Genomic DNA, 14,103 nt, shown 5'->3' on the forward strand with positions numbered 1-14,103 from the left:
CTCATTAAACATGTCTTCCCGAGTCGTCTTTTTCCACCTTCTAATCTGGGAAAGTCTTTGTCCCGGTATGGAGGATGCGCCGACGGAAAAGGTTTCAGCTGCAAGGAATGCAAAGCACAAGGATAGCATTGACAGTGCATACATAGTTTTTGGTGCAAGGTTAATTTTTTTTAATTAAAAAAAAAATCACCCCTCAATACACTTCATTGCGAGCCACAACATAATCACAACTCCTGGCTATTGCAAGAGTTGGTTTGCTGCTCCAGCCATGGTGAGTAAGGTGGCAAGAGGTCTTGTGCTGCTGCTTTTGTGAAGACATCCTTGGGATTGGAAGTTGGAACTTGAGAAAAGCCCCTTTTCCCCTAGGAATCTGGAGGGTGCTTGAGGGGAGGCACCATTGTAAAGCCCCCCCCAAATAGTTTGGTTTTTTTACAAAAGCGAGACTGGGTTGTGGGGGAAGGGAGACAAACAGGAAGCAGGGGCGGCTCTAGAAAGTAGGCTGCCCCAAGCAGCGCGGTGCGCTGCGCCGCCCTTCCCCGGTCCCATGGCGGGTCCCCTCCCTCGGCCTCCTGCGAGCTCCACTCATGCCGCCTGCGCCAGTCACACGGAGGGACGGACGGCGGACATGACTGCATGACTGTGCGGGTGCCGGTGGCTCCGCCCAGTGGACCCAGTGCCGCGCCCGGCGCCGGCCGCTCAACCGAGCAGGGAAGGAGGGACCCGCCGTCCGCAGTCGCGCAGGTCCACCAGGTCCACCGCCCCCCGCCGCCCCGAAAGGCCCCCCCCCCGCCCGCCTGCTGGGGCGCGCTGGGGGAGCCGCCCCTGACAGGAAGCCTCCCTTTTTTCCAAATACTGCTTGCAATACATGGTGATTCCTTCCAACCACAACCCTGGCACGTTTGAGAAAGCGTGATTGTGTGACCCAGATGTCACCAAACGGGGCAGATTACTTATTGAATTATTTACGGTTTAAGGGCTAGCATTGAAAACTTCCTCAATTTCCCCTATGTGATATCACTCTCCTGAGGGTAACAGAGGCAGCAAGGGAGCAGATGCTGCAAGTGTCTGGATGCAGACCAGGTCCTTATGCTGCAATGCTGTGTTCTGCAATGATGCCAGAAGAGTGAATAATGGAGTGGTGCGGGAAAGTGTCCTATTGTGGTGAATAAAATAAGGCAGCCCTTCCCAGAAACCTTCTACAACGGATTGCAGAGTACCTCCATGAAAGCTTCCTGGAGATCTCCATGGAGGATTCCTGGATCATCCCTGTGAAAATAAACAGTCTTTTTCGGAGAGCACCCTCTGCATAGCTGGAGTGGCTACCGATACCTACTACACTTACTTTTTTGCTCAGATTAAACGTAAAAAATAGCACTACAGTTTGACTGGAAATGTGTACTCACCAGAGGTGCCTTCCCCAGCATCACGCTCCGCTGCCAACTGTTCCTATGAAGGGATGGGCTCTAGGGTTTAAAAACAGTTCTTGGCTGCCGGGGAGAATGGATCCTCTGCTTGCCTGCTTTACATTCTCCTCCTCTTCCTCGTTGTTGCTCGAGGCCGCCTGGGGCTCCTGGGAGGTATCTATGGAGTGTTTTGGGGTAGTGATGGGGTCACCACCAAGAATTGCATGCAGCGCCTCATAAAGCAGCATGTCTGTGGGGCAGAACCATAATGACTGTTCACCTCCCTTATCTTCTGCTATGCTTGCTGAAGCGCCTTTATTTTCACGCAGCACTGCTGCATGTCCCTGGTGTAGCCCTTCTCCCCCATGCCCTGCACAATCTTGGCATAGATGTCAGCATTTCTTCTGCTGGATCGGAGCTCTGCCTGCCCAGACTCTTCTCCCCCCCTCCCCACCAATAAGATCCATCACCTCCTGTGTACTCCATGCTGGAGTGTGTTTGCAGCCTTGAGTCTCCATGATCAGCTGTGCTGCTGAGCTCGCCATACTGATCAAACAGGAAATGAACATTCATAAGTTCCCAGGGCTTTAACAGGGAGCGGCTGTTTCCTGTATACCTGGTTGATGTGTAGTGGAGTTGAAGGATGTCAAATCAAGCACTACGCCTCTTGCAGAGGTGGAGTACAGAAGTCGACTTTACAGGCCACTAAAGTTGATAGAAGGGACTCGGTAGTGTAGACACATACATTATTAGATCGACTTAACACAGCTCATGTCAACCTACATTTGTAGTGTAGGCCAGGCCTGAGCTTCTGCTCTATAGGAAAATAGCTGTAAAATCACGGAGGACTTCAATTTGAGTGATATATACTGGAAATCTCATGCTACCAATATTAAAACATCCTTGGAATTTCTAATGTTTAGATTAGTTTCCTAACTCAACATGTGTTGGATGTCTTCTTGATATATAAAAAGTTAATGGTACCTTAGGTACAAGTGATCATGACATTTATAATGTGCTAACAAAGTCCAGACCAGTGATGATGATATACACACACACTCTCTCTCTCACTCTGCTTTAACAGGACCCAATTCACAAAGCTGAAGACAATTCTGAGCCAAAAAATCAGCTGGAAGGAAGAATTTAAATCAGGAAAATGTAAATAATAATTGGGAAATTTTCACTAGATGCCCCCAAAGCCACAAATCAAGGAAGATGGCTGTTAAAAAACCACTTTGGGCTAGAAGGGAAGTGAAGACACTTATAAAAAAAAGTAATATGGAAGAAAAGGGAAGCGGATAGTAAGGAAAATACATCAGAAACTAGTAACTGTAGAAGATAGATAAGGGAGGCAAAGGGACATAAGAAGAAAGTTATAGCCAGGAGAGTTAAGGACAATAAGGAGATGGTTTAAGTTTTATAATGAATTGTCAATCAACATGGGTTTGTAGAAAATAGATCCTGACAGACTAAATTGATGATTTTTAAGATATTTTATTTGAGACTACAAGTTTGGTTGATAAAGATAGTTGCGTTGATGTACCATGCTTAGACTTCTGTAAGGCATTTGACTTGGTACTACATGACACTCTGATTAAAAAAAAAGATTTAAATTAACATGGCACACAGTAAATGGATTAAAAACTGGCTGATAGGTCTCAAAATGTAAATGGGGAATCATCATTGAACAGCCGTGTTTCTAGAGGAATTCTGCAAGGATCAGTTCTTGGCCCTAGGTGCATTAGTATTTTATTAGTGACTTGGCTGAAAACAAAAATTTGCAGAAGGAACAAAAATTGGGGGAGTGGTAAATAACGAATTCAAGTCACTGACACTAAGTGATCTGAATGCTTGGTAAACTGGGTGCAAGCAAACAATATGTCTAAATGTAAACATAAATCTAGGAACAAATAATGTAGGTCATGCTTATAGGATGGGGGACTCTATCCTAGAAAGCAGCAACTCTGAAAAAGATTTGGGGGTTGTAATGGCTAGTCAGCTGAACAAGAGCTAATGTAATCCTGAGATGCACAGAGTAATCTTGAGTAAATACAAGAGGTTTTTACACCTCTGTATTTGGACTGCTGCTAGAATACTGTGTCTGGTTCTGCTGTTCACAATTCAAGGATGTTGGAGAGGATTCAGAGAAGGCCCACAAGAAAAATTAAAAGGATTAGGAAACATGCCTGATAGTGATAGACTTAAGGAGCTCAATCTATTTAGCTTAGCAAGAGAGGGTAAAGGGGTGATTTGATTAATACATAACACAGGGAACAAATATTTAATAATGGGCTTTTCAATCTAGCAGAGAAAGGTATAACAATCCAATTGCTAGAAGTTGAACAAAGACAAATTCAGACTGGAAATTATGCATACCTTTTTAACAGTGCAAGTAATTAATAGTTGGAACAGTTACGAACGGTCATGGTGGAGTCTCCAGCACTGATAATTTTAAATCAAGACTGGATGTTTCTCTAAAAAGATATGCTTTAGGGAAATTCTATAGCATGTGTTATACAAAAAGTCAGAGTAGATGATCACAGTGGTCACTTTTGGCCCTGGAATCCATGAATAAAGCTTGAAATGTTCATAAAATATCTAAATTTAAAATGATGTTTACAAAATGTAACTCTTGATGAACAGTACTGGAAGTAATTTTTTAAAATTATATTTAGTCTGGTATGATTAATCTCTGGCCAAAAAAAGATATTGTGTAGCTCTAAGAGCAGGACAACCTTCAAATGTGCATATAGCATATTCCTTACAGGAAGAAATCCCTGGAATGAATGGCAATAAATATTTGCAAAGTTTAATACATATTTTCTACCTAAGCAATGTTTAGTTCATTGTTTAAAGTACATACATAAAAAAAAAGAAATTTACAAATGCATTATGTTCTTTATGCAGTGAATCTACAAGTTGAATTTTTAAGTTGGATGAAATATTGAAAAATCTCAATGTTTAAAATGAAAAGCACCTATTTTAATAGTGTGTGAATTAGACATATTGAACCATATATACAAACTAACCCTAAACGTCTGACTTTGACTAATAAGGGAAAGAAAATTAAGAGTCAGATTGGGCTTGAAATAAAGTTTCAGCTCTATTTTACTTACAAAATTACAACATATCAAACATAAAACTAGTTGCTTGGTATTCTGAATACAGGGGAGGATTAGAAAGCTGGTTTTGTTATTTAAAGGAAGAAATTAAGTACCTTATTTTGGTAAGCTTATATTTCTTATCCCAATTTTGAAATGGCCAAATCAATATATGTTACATTTTTAAAAGGCTAAAACTTTCAGGGTACGTTTTAAGAAGTCATTAATGACTTATGGAAAGTTTTGCAAAGTAGTCTATTCAGAGACTTGTCATTTTCTATATTTCTTCCCTAAAACCCATTTTAAAACAGAACAGGCTCCTCCAATTCTCTACTACTATATTTATTCCCTGGTTGTAGTGAAACTAATTTTTTCTTGACACTGCTGTGGATTGATTATGTTGTCAGAGACAATCAGGGAGCAAAGAGAAAGAGCAGATGAATGTCTTCAAAACACTGATCTTAATGCAAGTAATTTTCTTTACAGATAACATCCCTCTGAAGTACTTCAACTAATTTCCCTACAGACAGACATTCTGTTACTACTGCTTGTGTAATGTAGTCACATATGATGCTGGGTTTCTTAATTTCATCTCTCCCCATCAAAGCATACCCATATAAAGACATCACCACCACGTAGCTTAAATTCATGGCAGATGTTATAAGAGTATAACTGAGTTTAAAAACAAATTAACAAAAATGTAATAATTAACAATACAAACCTTTACAATCCTTACATACAAGCACATATAGACAATCTTGTACAGGCTAAGTCCCGTATAAAACTGCTTTTCATATAAGAAAGTGAACAACAAGGAATTCCATAACCAAACAAAAAATATCACAGAAATAATGATCCATGATTTCTTCCTTACTAAAGATGGTATTTTAATTATGTCCATCTTTGCTGGGGAGGAGAAGGAAAGTTGTCCCATTATATCATTAGTTATGGCTACAGTCCCACAGTTAGATCGATACATGTGGAACTTGTGTGCTACGTACAGTATTATGGGATGAGAAGTTAGCAGAGGTTTTGTGGAGATTCAGATATTACGTGGAAAAATGAGTGATATACAGTACTGCAGGTTAACAGAAAAGCCCACCCTGAAATATGGACCAAATCCAAAACCCAAACTCAATGGAAGACTGACTCCATCTGATTGTAGGACTGGGGCCTGAACATGTATATTTAATTTTAACAAATACAACCACATTTAAAAAGTTCTCTTACAGTGGTTCTGACAATTCAATATACCATGCAACTGTTTCTCACATGAAGTTTATAGAGCCTGATCTAAAGCCTATTGAAGTCAACAGGAATTTTTCTATGGACTTTGGACTGGTCCTATATGAAGCAATTTCAGACATTTATTTTTCTGCAGCAGGCAGAATTTAAACCTCAATTATCTAATGCTTAAAGCCAATTTGATCCAAAACAAAATAATCATTTACATAAGCCATGCCAGTGAAAGAAAACTAGAGAGATATTTAATTTGGTTGTTTTCTTATTTTGACTCTGTATCAGAGTCAACACTGAAAAACTTTCTGCATAATATCCATCCCACTCTTTTCTAATAAAATCTCTGCTTGTTTCTCATCCCCAACTGCATAGAGCCCTGCACAGATACAAATTTTGTATCTGCATTCAATCCGCAAACATGGTCTGTGGATATAAAGTAGATACCACTACACAGCTTTTGTTCTTGCATTTTAAAGTTTTTTCTTAATGCAGCATTCAGCTTCTGGAGCATTTTTCAAAAATTTATTTATTTATTTTTGGTTGGTCCCAAGTGTATGTGTGTGTGTGTGGGGGCGGGGAGGAGGGAAGCAGGCCCTCTCCTTTTTAAATAGGGTTTCTTTTAGATTTGACTGCAACAAAGAGCCACATGGTTCATCACTGAAGTCAGACACTACAAGTCTGATAGCAATAAGATACATAAAAACTTTCTAAAGCTCTCCTTGGAAATATGTAGACTATTATGCTGAAGTCCTTGCCCTCTGGCCCTGCTGAAAGCCCAACAGCCACATGTTTTTACCATGAGCTTGGTTTTCCTAAAGTTCAGTCTTATAGGCAACAACATATATGGATTTCAGTTATTTCTTCCCCCCCCCCCCCTTCTTTAAACTCACTTTCCACCTGCACTATTAGTATTATAGTACCTAGGAATCCTAGTCACAGCCCAGGACCCCATCACGCTAGATGCTGTACAAAGAACAAGACGACCATCCCTATGCCAACAATCATACAATATACGAGTATCAGAGGGGTAGCCGTGTTAGTCTGGATCTGTAAAAGCAACAAAGAATCCTGTGGCACCTTATAGACTAACAGACGTTTTGCAGCATGAGCTTTCGTGGGTGAATACCCACTTCTTCGGATGCAAGAAGAAGTGGGTATTCACCCATGAATACCGAATTCACTTCACTTGCATCCGAAGAAGTGGGTATTCACCCACGAAAGCTCATGCTGCAAAATGTCTGTTAGTCTATAAGGTGCCACAGGATTCTTTGTTGCTTTTACAATATAAGAGACAACAGATAGATACAGACAGATGGGAAACAATCAGACAATATTGGGCAGCATGAAAAGGTGGTTTTCATGACCTTCAGATCAAGATAATAGGCATTCTCACACCCACTTCTTTTGTGTGGACTGGCTAGCTCACTCACTGAGGTGGTTTCTACTGGTTCCCAACAAAAACCCATCTAGCTATGCTGGGAGGCCTACAAGACACCTGCTGACTCATTGTCACTGGCAAGCCATGACTCATTCATTGTACTAAGTCAATAACTTACTGTAGCTTCCTAACCAACCCTGCTTCCCAAAACAACTATAATTTGTTTGATCCACTTTTCTAACATGTGGTAGATTCTTTAGGGTGCAAGGACTATCTTTAGGGGTCTGTAGTCTCTCCCTCCCCCCCAACTTAGTACAATACCCCCCCTCCACTCTGTGGCATCCCTGAAGTCAAATGGCCATTAAACATCACATTCTCCACCCCCCCCACCCTCCCCCCAAAAACCCAATCAAAAAACCCAGCAGTTAGTTATCAGCAAGCATAAGAGCTTGCTGTTGGCAGTAGTAGCACATCTCAGTGGATCCGGGGAGGGGGGGGGGGGAGGGCGCAAGAAGAAGAGGAAGACAAGGAGACAGGAGGAGACAGCAACTGGGGCTAAAAGATAGTCTCCCATAATCTCAACCATCCCCTACCAAACTGAAATTTCCAGCCAACAACTGTAGTGCAGTCATGTGTTTTTGATGCAAGTGAATCTGCAAACACTGAAAATATAGGTGCAACAAGTAGCAGAATAGAGGGATACTGTGCTTTGGTAGCTGCTGCCAGATGTTCTGGCTTGCTACTGGGGGACAGAACCTTGCAGCAATCTCCAGGTCCAGCATGTCATACATATATAAGGCCAAGGTACTCCAGAATTAGGGTTCCCCAGAAAACAGGCCAGTGGTTAGACCAAGAAGGCATGATGGGATCAGAGAGCTCTACTCTTGCACACTTCTAGGAAATCAAATTTTTAAATAAAATAAAAGCTTCAAGTGGGCAGGGCCAGCTCCAGGCACCAGCTAAAGAAATAGGTGCTTGAGGCGGCCAATAGCAAGGGGCGGCACTCCAGTCACTATTGGGGCGGCACGTCCGGGTCTTCGGCAGCGGGTCCCTCAGTCCCTTTCGGAGCGAAAGGCCTGCTGCCAAATGGCCGCCGAAGAGTGGAACGGCGCAACCGCGCTGCCATGGCTTTTTTTGCGGGGGCGGGGGGGGGCGGCACTTGGGGCAGCAGAAAACCTGGAGCTGTTCCTGCAAGTGGGCCTTGGAGCCTGAGTTGATTCTGGTCATATAGACTGAAGTCTCTTTAGATTAGTGGATATTGGGTCTGGACAGTAGCATAAAGGAGTTTTGCTCAAAAACAAAAAGCCGTTTGTTTTGCTTGCCTTTCAACCTGGGCAGGTTTAGTTTATAGTGAGTCTCAGCAGTCCTTGTTCAAGCTCTGTTCTATTTGAAAAAGCAGACATTAAGATAATCTTAACTCTTTGCCTGTTTATAAAAGTGATAACTGAGCAACAAACTGGACTAGTTCCTCTATGTAACCACGTATTTCTATTACCCTGCTCTGTGTGTGTGTGTGTGTGTGTGTGTGTGTGTGTGTGTGTGTGTGTGTGTGTGTGTGTGTGTGTGTGTGTGTGCGCGCACACACTTATCAGACTAGGGTCTTCATCCCATTTGCAGCTTCTGGGAGCTACTGAAATACAAGTATTATCTTTGCTATTTTCTCTACCATCATTTTAGTTACAGAAATTCATCAAACAGTCTCTACTCCACTAATATGAATAATCCAACCATCTGATATTTGTGCACTCACTTGTATGTTCGTTAGGGGGAAAAGAAGTTGAGGTTCACAGGAAACATGACTATCAGAAAGTAGCAAGTTTCAACACAAATTAGAAGGAAATACAACCTGTGCAGTTAGGTACGCTTTATTGAATACAGTCTGAAGTCTGACAGCTACAGCAGTGTATAAACAAAACTTTCCTATAGTTCTAGGAAACAAATTGAAAAAGCTCTTCTACATTGTAGAAGGCAGCCATAACTGCTGCTATTCATGCTTAGATATTGAAACTGAGCAACTGCAGAGCTGCTGTGTAGAGTCTATGGCCTCATCCAAAAAGAGGCTAAATAGTAAGAAGGGAAGATGTTAACACATCCACAAAGATGCTGGTATACCAATCTGGTAGATCAGTGACACACTGGGGTCCCCTGAAAGATAATGAAGTGTTTCCCCTTAAATCCAGTTTTAAAAGCTTATTTCCAAAAGGTTTTTAAATTGGATTACTGCAGTACTCTTATGTTTGCAAAAAAAGACAAACAAGAGCTAAAAACCCCACAGGATTATGGTTCAGTACAGACAAAACTGAGGTTGATAGCTTTTTGGCTTGGTTGATTAATTGCATAAGTTTGGCCAGAGAATCACAAGCACAAGCCACTTAACATTGCAAAAGCATACCAGCATCAGCACCTAACTAGCCTTGGAATCAGACAACTGAGGCCATTTACTTATTCTATGACCTTTTCCATCTAAAGCTGCAGTCTCTCCCACTTCCTGTGTATCACCACTTTAGATATTACTTGGTGGCCATTACAGTGCTCTACACCATTTTCTTCAAACATAACACTATATATCTTGGACAGGATCCCAAGGATACCAACATACCTTGTTAAGAGACTGCAGCCTCATCCCCTCCACTCCCATCAAAAATATGACTTGGGAAGGCTCTGCGCAGAACCTTATTTGGAGGCATTTTAAATCTAAACCTTCCCCCCCAATAGACTGACCCTATTTTGATAATGAATTCCATGCCGAATTGTACAGCTGGATACTCAGTTCTTCGGCTGATCTTAATAGTTGCATTCAAAGTTACTCTCTGAGAGACATATTTAGAAAAGATATTTATACCTGGTATTGATACTCTTTCAAGTACTCTTTTAATCTTGTTGGTAAAGGCAGTTCCAAGATCTTATCTGTACATTTGTTTATAGTTATTCTACAGTGATGTTGCAGAGATGGAGTTGAAGTATAGAGAGGTTTGTTCAAATAAAGATGCACTATTCCATTTGATGGAGTTTCAGGCCCAGTTTTTCTATCCTTGCATGTAAGAACGTAGTATTCAATCAGATGGACCACACTATCAAATTGTTTAAGCCGAGATCGGACACATATGATGGAGTCCAGTCTGAATTTGCCGTCTTGATACTCGATACGCAGATTGGTTGGTCCAGCTGATGTTTTTACCGAGATAGTCAGTAGATACTCTGAATGGGAGCTGTCTCTAACCAAGAAAGTACCTTCAGGAGTATCTTGTAATCTCTCTTTGGCTTCAGCAACATTCATACTGCCCCAGTACCACCCTGTTAGAAGAGAGAGATGGTTTGTTTTTTTCTCTCCACAAAAAAATTGCAAAAAAAAAAAAGTTTTTGTAGTATCTTATTTCCTTTATCACTAGAAAAAGTAAGTACTATAACTTGCCAAAAAGCAGGCATTTTATAATGTCTATTAAATATTTAACTGTTTATTGTATAATGTGTTATCACGACCCTGTCAGATCACTAATTCCATGTGTATTCCTGTGTGAATACATATTAGATTTCAAAATTTGCTGACACTATCATGTACCATCCTGTGTACAACATTCCAAATAAGTTCATATCAAACTACATAAATGCTTGAAGTCAAGAATGATTCTATTTTTAATAATTCTGGTTAGCTTATTAGTCAAATGATAACTGAATTAGTTAGAAAAAAAGACAGTACAAGTAAGAGGAAATCCATGTTATGAAACAAGGCTTCCATTCTGGCAGTCTAATGAAGATAAAAATCATGCATTTTGTAATGCCTTTGATTGTCCCTTGACCTGCAAGTATCCCTCATTTTAAAAACCAATAATTTCTAGAGCTGTATGATGAGCTATTTTTCCTTTTCCACATTTGAGTGATATAAATATAACTGAAAAGGCTTTAAAAAGTGTATGGGAACATAAGAGGGCTAAGCTAAACTCTTCTGAACTTTGGGAAACTCAAGTTTGATACTATTTTTAACAATTTATTCCCCCCTGGACAGTAATTCTGAGTTCCATCTGGGATAACAATGCTATTTAAGTGTTTCATGATTTTATTAAGGCTTAATTTTTATATATAAAGTGAAGCTATCTTTAACAAAAAAAAACACATGGTTCTCAGAGATTTGTAAGAGTAGTTTTTCCACCAGATACCATCGTTCCAGAACAGGCGACTTGAAGTTCCAGGATTTTTTAAAAAGTTTTAAATTTATTTAAAAAATAGAAACCCAGTAATCTACAACTGGATTTATTCCCCCGTTCATTGCTGCGTATGGGATTGAGGTTGTGTCTCTTCCTTTTCCTCTACCTAAAGATAGAGAGAGGAGGAAACAAAGCCACCTGAGCTGGTTTCTGAGAAACAGTCACCACAGCAAGACAATTTGTTTTTAAACCAGCAGTTAAAAGCTACGTGGTTGCAGGGCGCGCAGCGCTGGGTGATCCAATGGAGAGCGGATTCGCATGAAATTGCTACAAATCGCTAGTCCGCCCGCAGCCCGAGGGAAGGAGCCTGGGCAAGGCGGCTCCCCGCGAGTCTCCCGCTGCCTAGCGGAGCTGCTGCTCGGCCGGGGCGAGCCGGAGGAAGAGGCCCCCCTGCCCGCGGAGTCGGAGGGGAGGGGAGCCGGCCCCCGCCGGGGTGGGGATGTGACCCAGGCATTGGGCTAGTAGACCGTTTATTTGCCACTGTGGGGAGACAGGGGACGCTCCCACCGCCCGGCCGCTGGCCAGCCTCCCGGGGTCGGGGGAAGCAAGCCCGGCTCCGCAAGGGGCAGCGATAGGTTGGGGCACCTCCACGCCGAAGCCGCCTCCCCAGGCGGCAGACAAGTGTCCCGGGGCCGGGCCCTGCGCTAGCCCGGCCCAGCCGCGAGGTCCGCGGTGCATGTGCCCGGCCGATCCCCCGGGAAAAGCGCCCGCCCCGCTTACCTGCCCGCCTCAGCTCCTCCATGGCCGCGGCCAGGCGCTCCGCCGCCGCCCGCTCGGTCCCCTCAGCCCGGGGACCCCGCCACTCGGTCCCGGCCCGCTCCGCGCCATCCGAGGGCTCGAAAGAGCGCAGGGTCATTTGGGGGGAGGCAGAAGTCACCCGCCGGTCACAGCCCGGGAAGCTCCGCTCTCAGCGCCGCCCGGACATGCCCCCAGCCCCTTGCCCGGGGCGCCCGCCGCAGCCTGCAAGCCGAGAGGAGAGCGAGCTTTACCGCCGAGCCTCAGCCCGCGCGTCCTCGCACCCAGCCCAGCGCCCACCTCCCGGGTGCCGGCCGGGCGGAGCGGCCTCTCCCCGCGCCCAGCAGGGGAAGGAGCCGCCCACAAGCAGACGGGGCGGGCAGCCCCCCACTGGCGCGGAGACTCGCCTCTCCCGGCGCGGCGGCCCCGGGGGCGCAGCTCCAGCTGAGGGGCCGAGTCCCCAACGTGCCCGCGCGGGGAAGGAGCGGAGGGGCCGCCTCGCTGCAGCCAGGGCAGCGCCACTGTTGCTGCTGTCGAGGAACACGCGGCCCCGCCAACAAACCGCCTGGCGCGGCCGGAGCCGGGCGGCCGCAGAAGGCGGCGTCTGGGGCACCGAGCCCGGCTCTTACCTTCGCCACACCAGCGTCCCTGGGTCAGTAGCCAGGCGGTGGGGGGAGGACCGTGGCCCGGGACTCGGAGACCAGGAGAAGCCGGGTGGGGGTCGGCCCCTGGAGCCCAGCCTGTGGGAGACGCCGGCGGGCTCAGGTAGGGGGCGAGCAGCAGGTTGCTCTTATTCGCTAGGCTGTTACTGCGCGGGGCGGGAGGCGCCCAGCCGGGCAGGGCCCCCGGGGCGAGCCGCGCGCGGCGGGGCGGGAGGCGGACGGGGAGCCCCTCTCGCCCGCACCGCCCAGGCCTCTGCTAGGGGAGCGGGCAGGAGCCGCCGGGCCAGCGGGCCACCCCCCCGGCAGGCAGCACGGAGACGCGTGCACGTCTTTAGCCCAGGGCGCCCCCCGCCTCTCCGCGCTGGTGACTGCACAGGCTGCTTTCCAGGAACTTTCCAGGAACCGCATCATGTGACAGCGCCAGCTCTGGCGCCTCCGCACTGAAGGGGAGCCGGGCCGGAGCCGCCGCCGCCAGGCGTGGAGCAGCCTCAGCAGCCGCCCCTCCCACCCCGCACGGCAGGGAGGAGACACCCGGCTGGGGTACAACACCGGCCCCCCTGGCCCGGGCCGGGGGCGGCCTCCCGCGGCTAGTGAATCCTCCCTACGCCGGCGCATCGCTGCCCTGCGGCGCCCCGACCGTCCTCGGGCCCACGCGGTCTGGGGGCGCGGCCGGAGGTCGAGGATAGGCTGGGGTCAGCAGGCGAGGCAGCGCGTCAGGCAGCTGCTGTGATCGCAGCGTGGCTGGCTGACACAGCCGGGGGCCAGGTGTCGCTGTAGGGTCGAGCCGCCCTCCCACGCCCTCTGCCCCCGTGTCGCCCACACATACCAGCTATTCCCTCTGTCCCGGGAGTCCAGCTCCGTTAGCGGGGCGCTCTTCGGGGCCGGGCGGATTGACCCAGGAAACCCTCTTCTCCTCCTCCCGAGAGTGATCGTTGCTTTTCGGGATACAAACCTGGGGCCCTCCTTAAGAGCCGGGTGGCGCCCGTAGCAAGCGGATCGCCCTCACCTGGGGGCACCTCGCCCTGACTGCACGACTCGGGAATTGGGCGTCCCAGCCAGTCTCTACGCTTGATGTAGCTTCCTTTTCCCAGGAAAGTCGGGACTCGAGAGCTGTAGCAGCACCTCAGCCTTGCGCAGTAATAAAAGGGCTTGGGAGTTCTCTTTCTCTGGGGGAAATCAGTCTCAGGCCTATTAGGTACTTAAAGGGACACTGCCAAGAGTTAGAAACTCTTTATACGGATATTTTTATAGTTGAAACTCCTGCCCCCACACATGCAGGCACTAAAATATCTTTTTATTACAACCATCTACTAGTCTGTTGTTCCATTTTTATATAATCTGTAAACCGCTTTTGGTGGGGCTCACAGAAACGGTGCACTGTAG

At 46.1% G+C, this 14,103-nt stretch overlaps 1 protein-coding gene across 3 annotated transcripts; it reads right to left on the reverse strand.

Annotated features, from left to right (window-relative positions):
- Positions 1-8,970: 8,970 nt before the first annotated feature.
- SOCS2 (suppressor of cytokine signaling 2) lies at positions 8,971-13,857 on the reverse strand. 3 transcript variants are annotated; one of them, XM_039496480.1, is made up of 4 exons: positions 13,547-13,857; positions 12,688-12,798; positions 12,044-12,283; positions 8,971-10,415 (listed from the first exon to the last, which is right to left on the reverse strand). In XM_039496480.1, the coding sequence occupies exons 3-4, from the start codon at positions 12,177-12,179 to the stop codon at positions 9,958-9,960; spliced, it is 594 nt and encodes a 197-aa protein (XP_039352414.1). In that variant the 5' UTR covers positions 12,180-12,283; positions 12,688-12,798; positions 13,547-13,857; the 3' UTR covers positions 8,971-9,957. The 3 variants fall into 3 exon arrangements, with proteins under 3 accessions (XP_039352414.1, XP_039352398.1, XP_039352406.1); XM_039496464.1 differs by lacking the exon at positions 12,688-12,798 and having other exon boundaries at positions 13,547-13,856; XM_039496472.1 differs by lacking the exon at positions 13,547-13,857 and having other exon boundaries at positions 12,688-12,825.
- Positions 13,858-14,103: the final 246 nt, after the last annotated feature.

This window comes from Mauremys reevesii, linkage group 1, assembly GCF_016161935.1.
Source record: "Mauremys reevesii isolate NIE-2019 linkage group 1, ASM1616193v1, whole genome shotgun sequence".
Classification (NCBI taxonomy): Eukaryota; Metazoa; Chordata; order Testudines; family Geoemydidae; genus Mauremys; species Mauremys reevesii.

Bases quoted from the DNA above. Each gene is read 5' to 3' on its own strand.
- SOCS2 (XM_039496480.1), bottom strand. From the start codon at position 12,179: ATGACCCTGCGCTCTTTCGAGCCCTCGGATGGCGCGGAGCGGGCCGGG. The intron at 10,416-12,043 runs GTAAGCGGGGCG...CTCTTCTAACAG, and splicing joins GGAGGAGCTGAGGCGGGCAG to GGTGGTACTGGGGCAGTATG.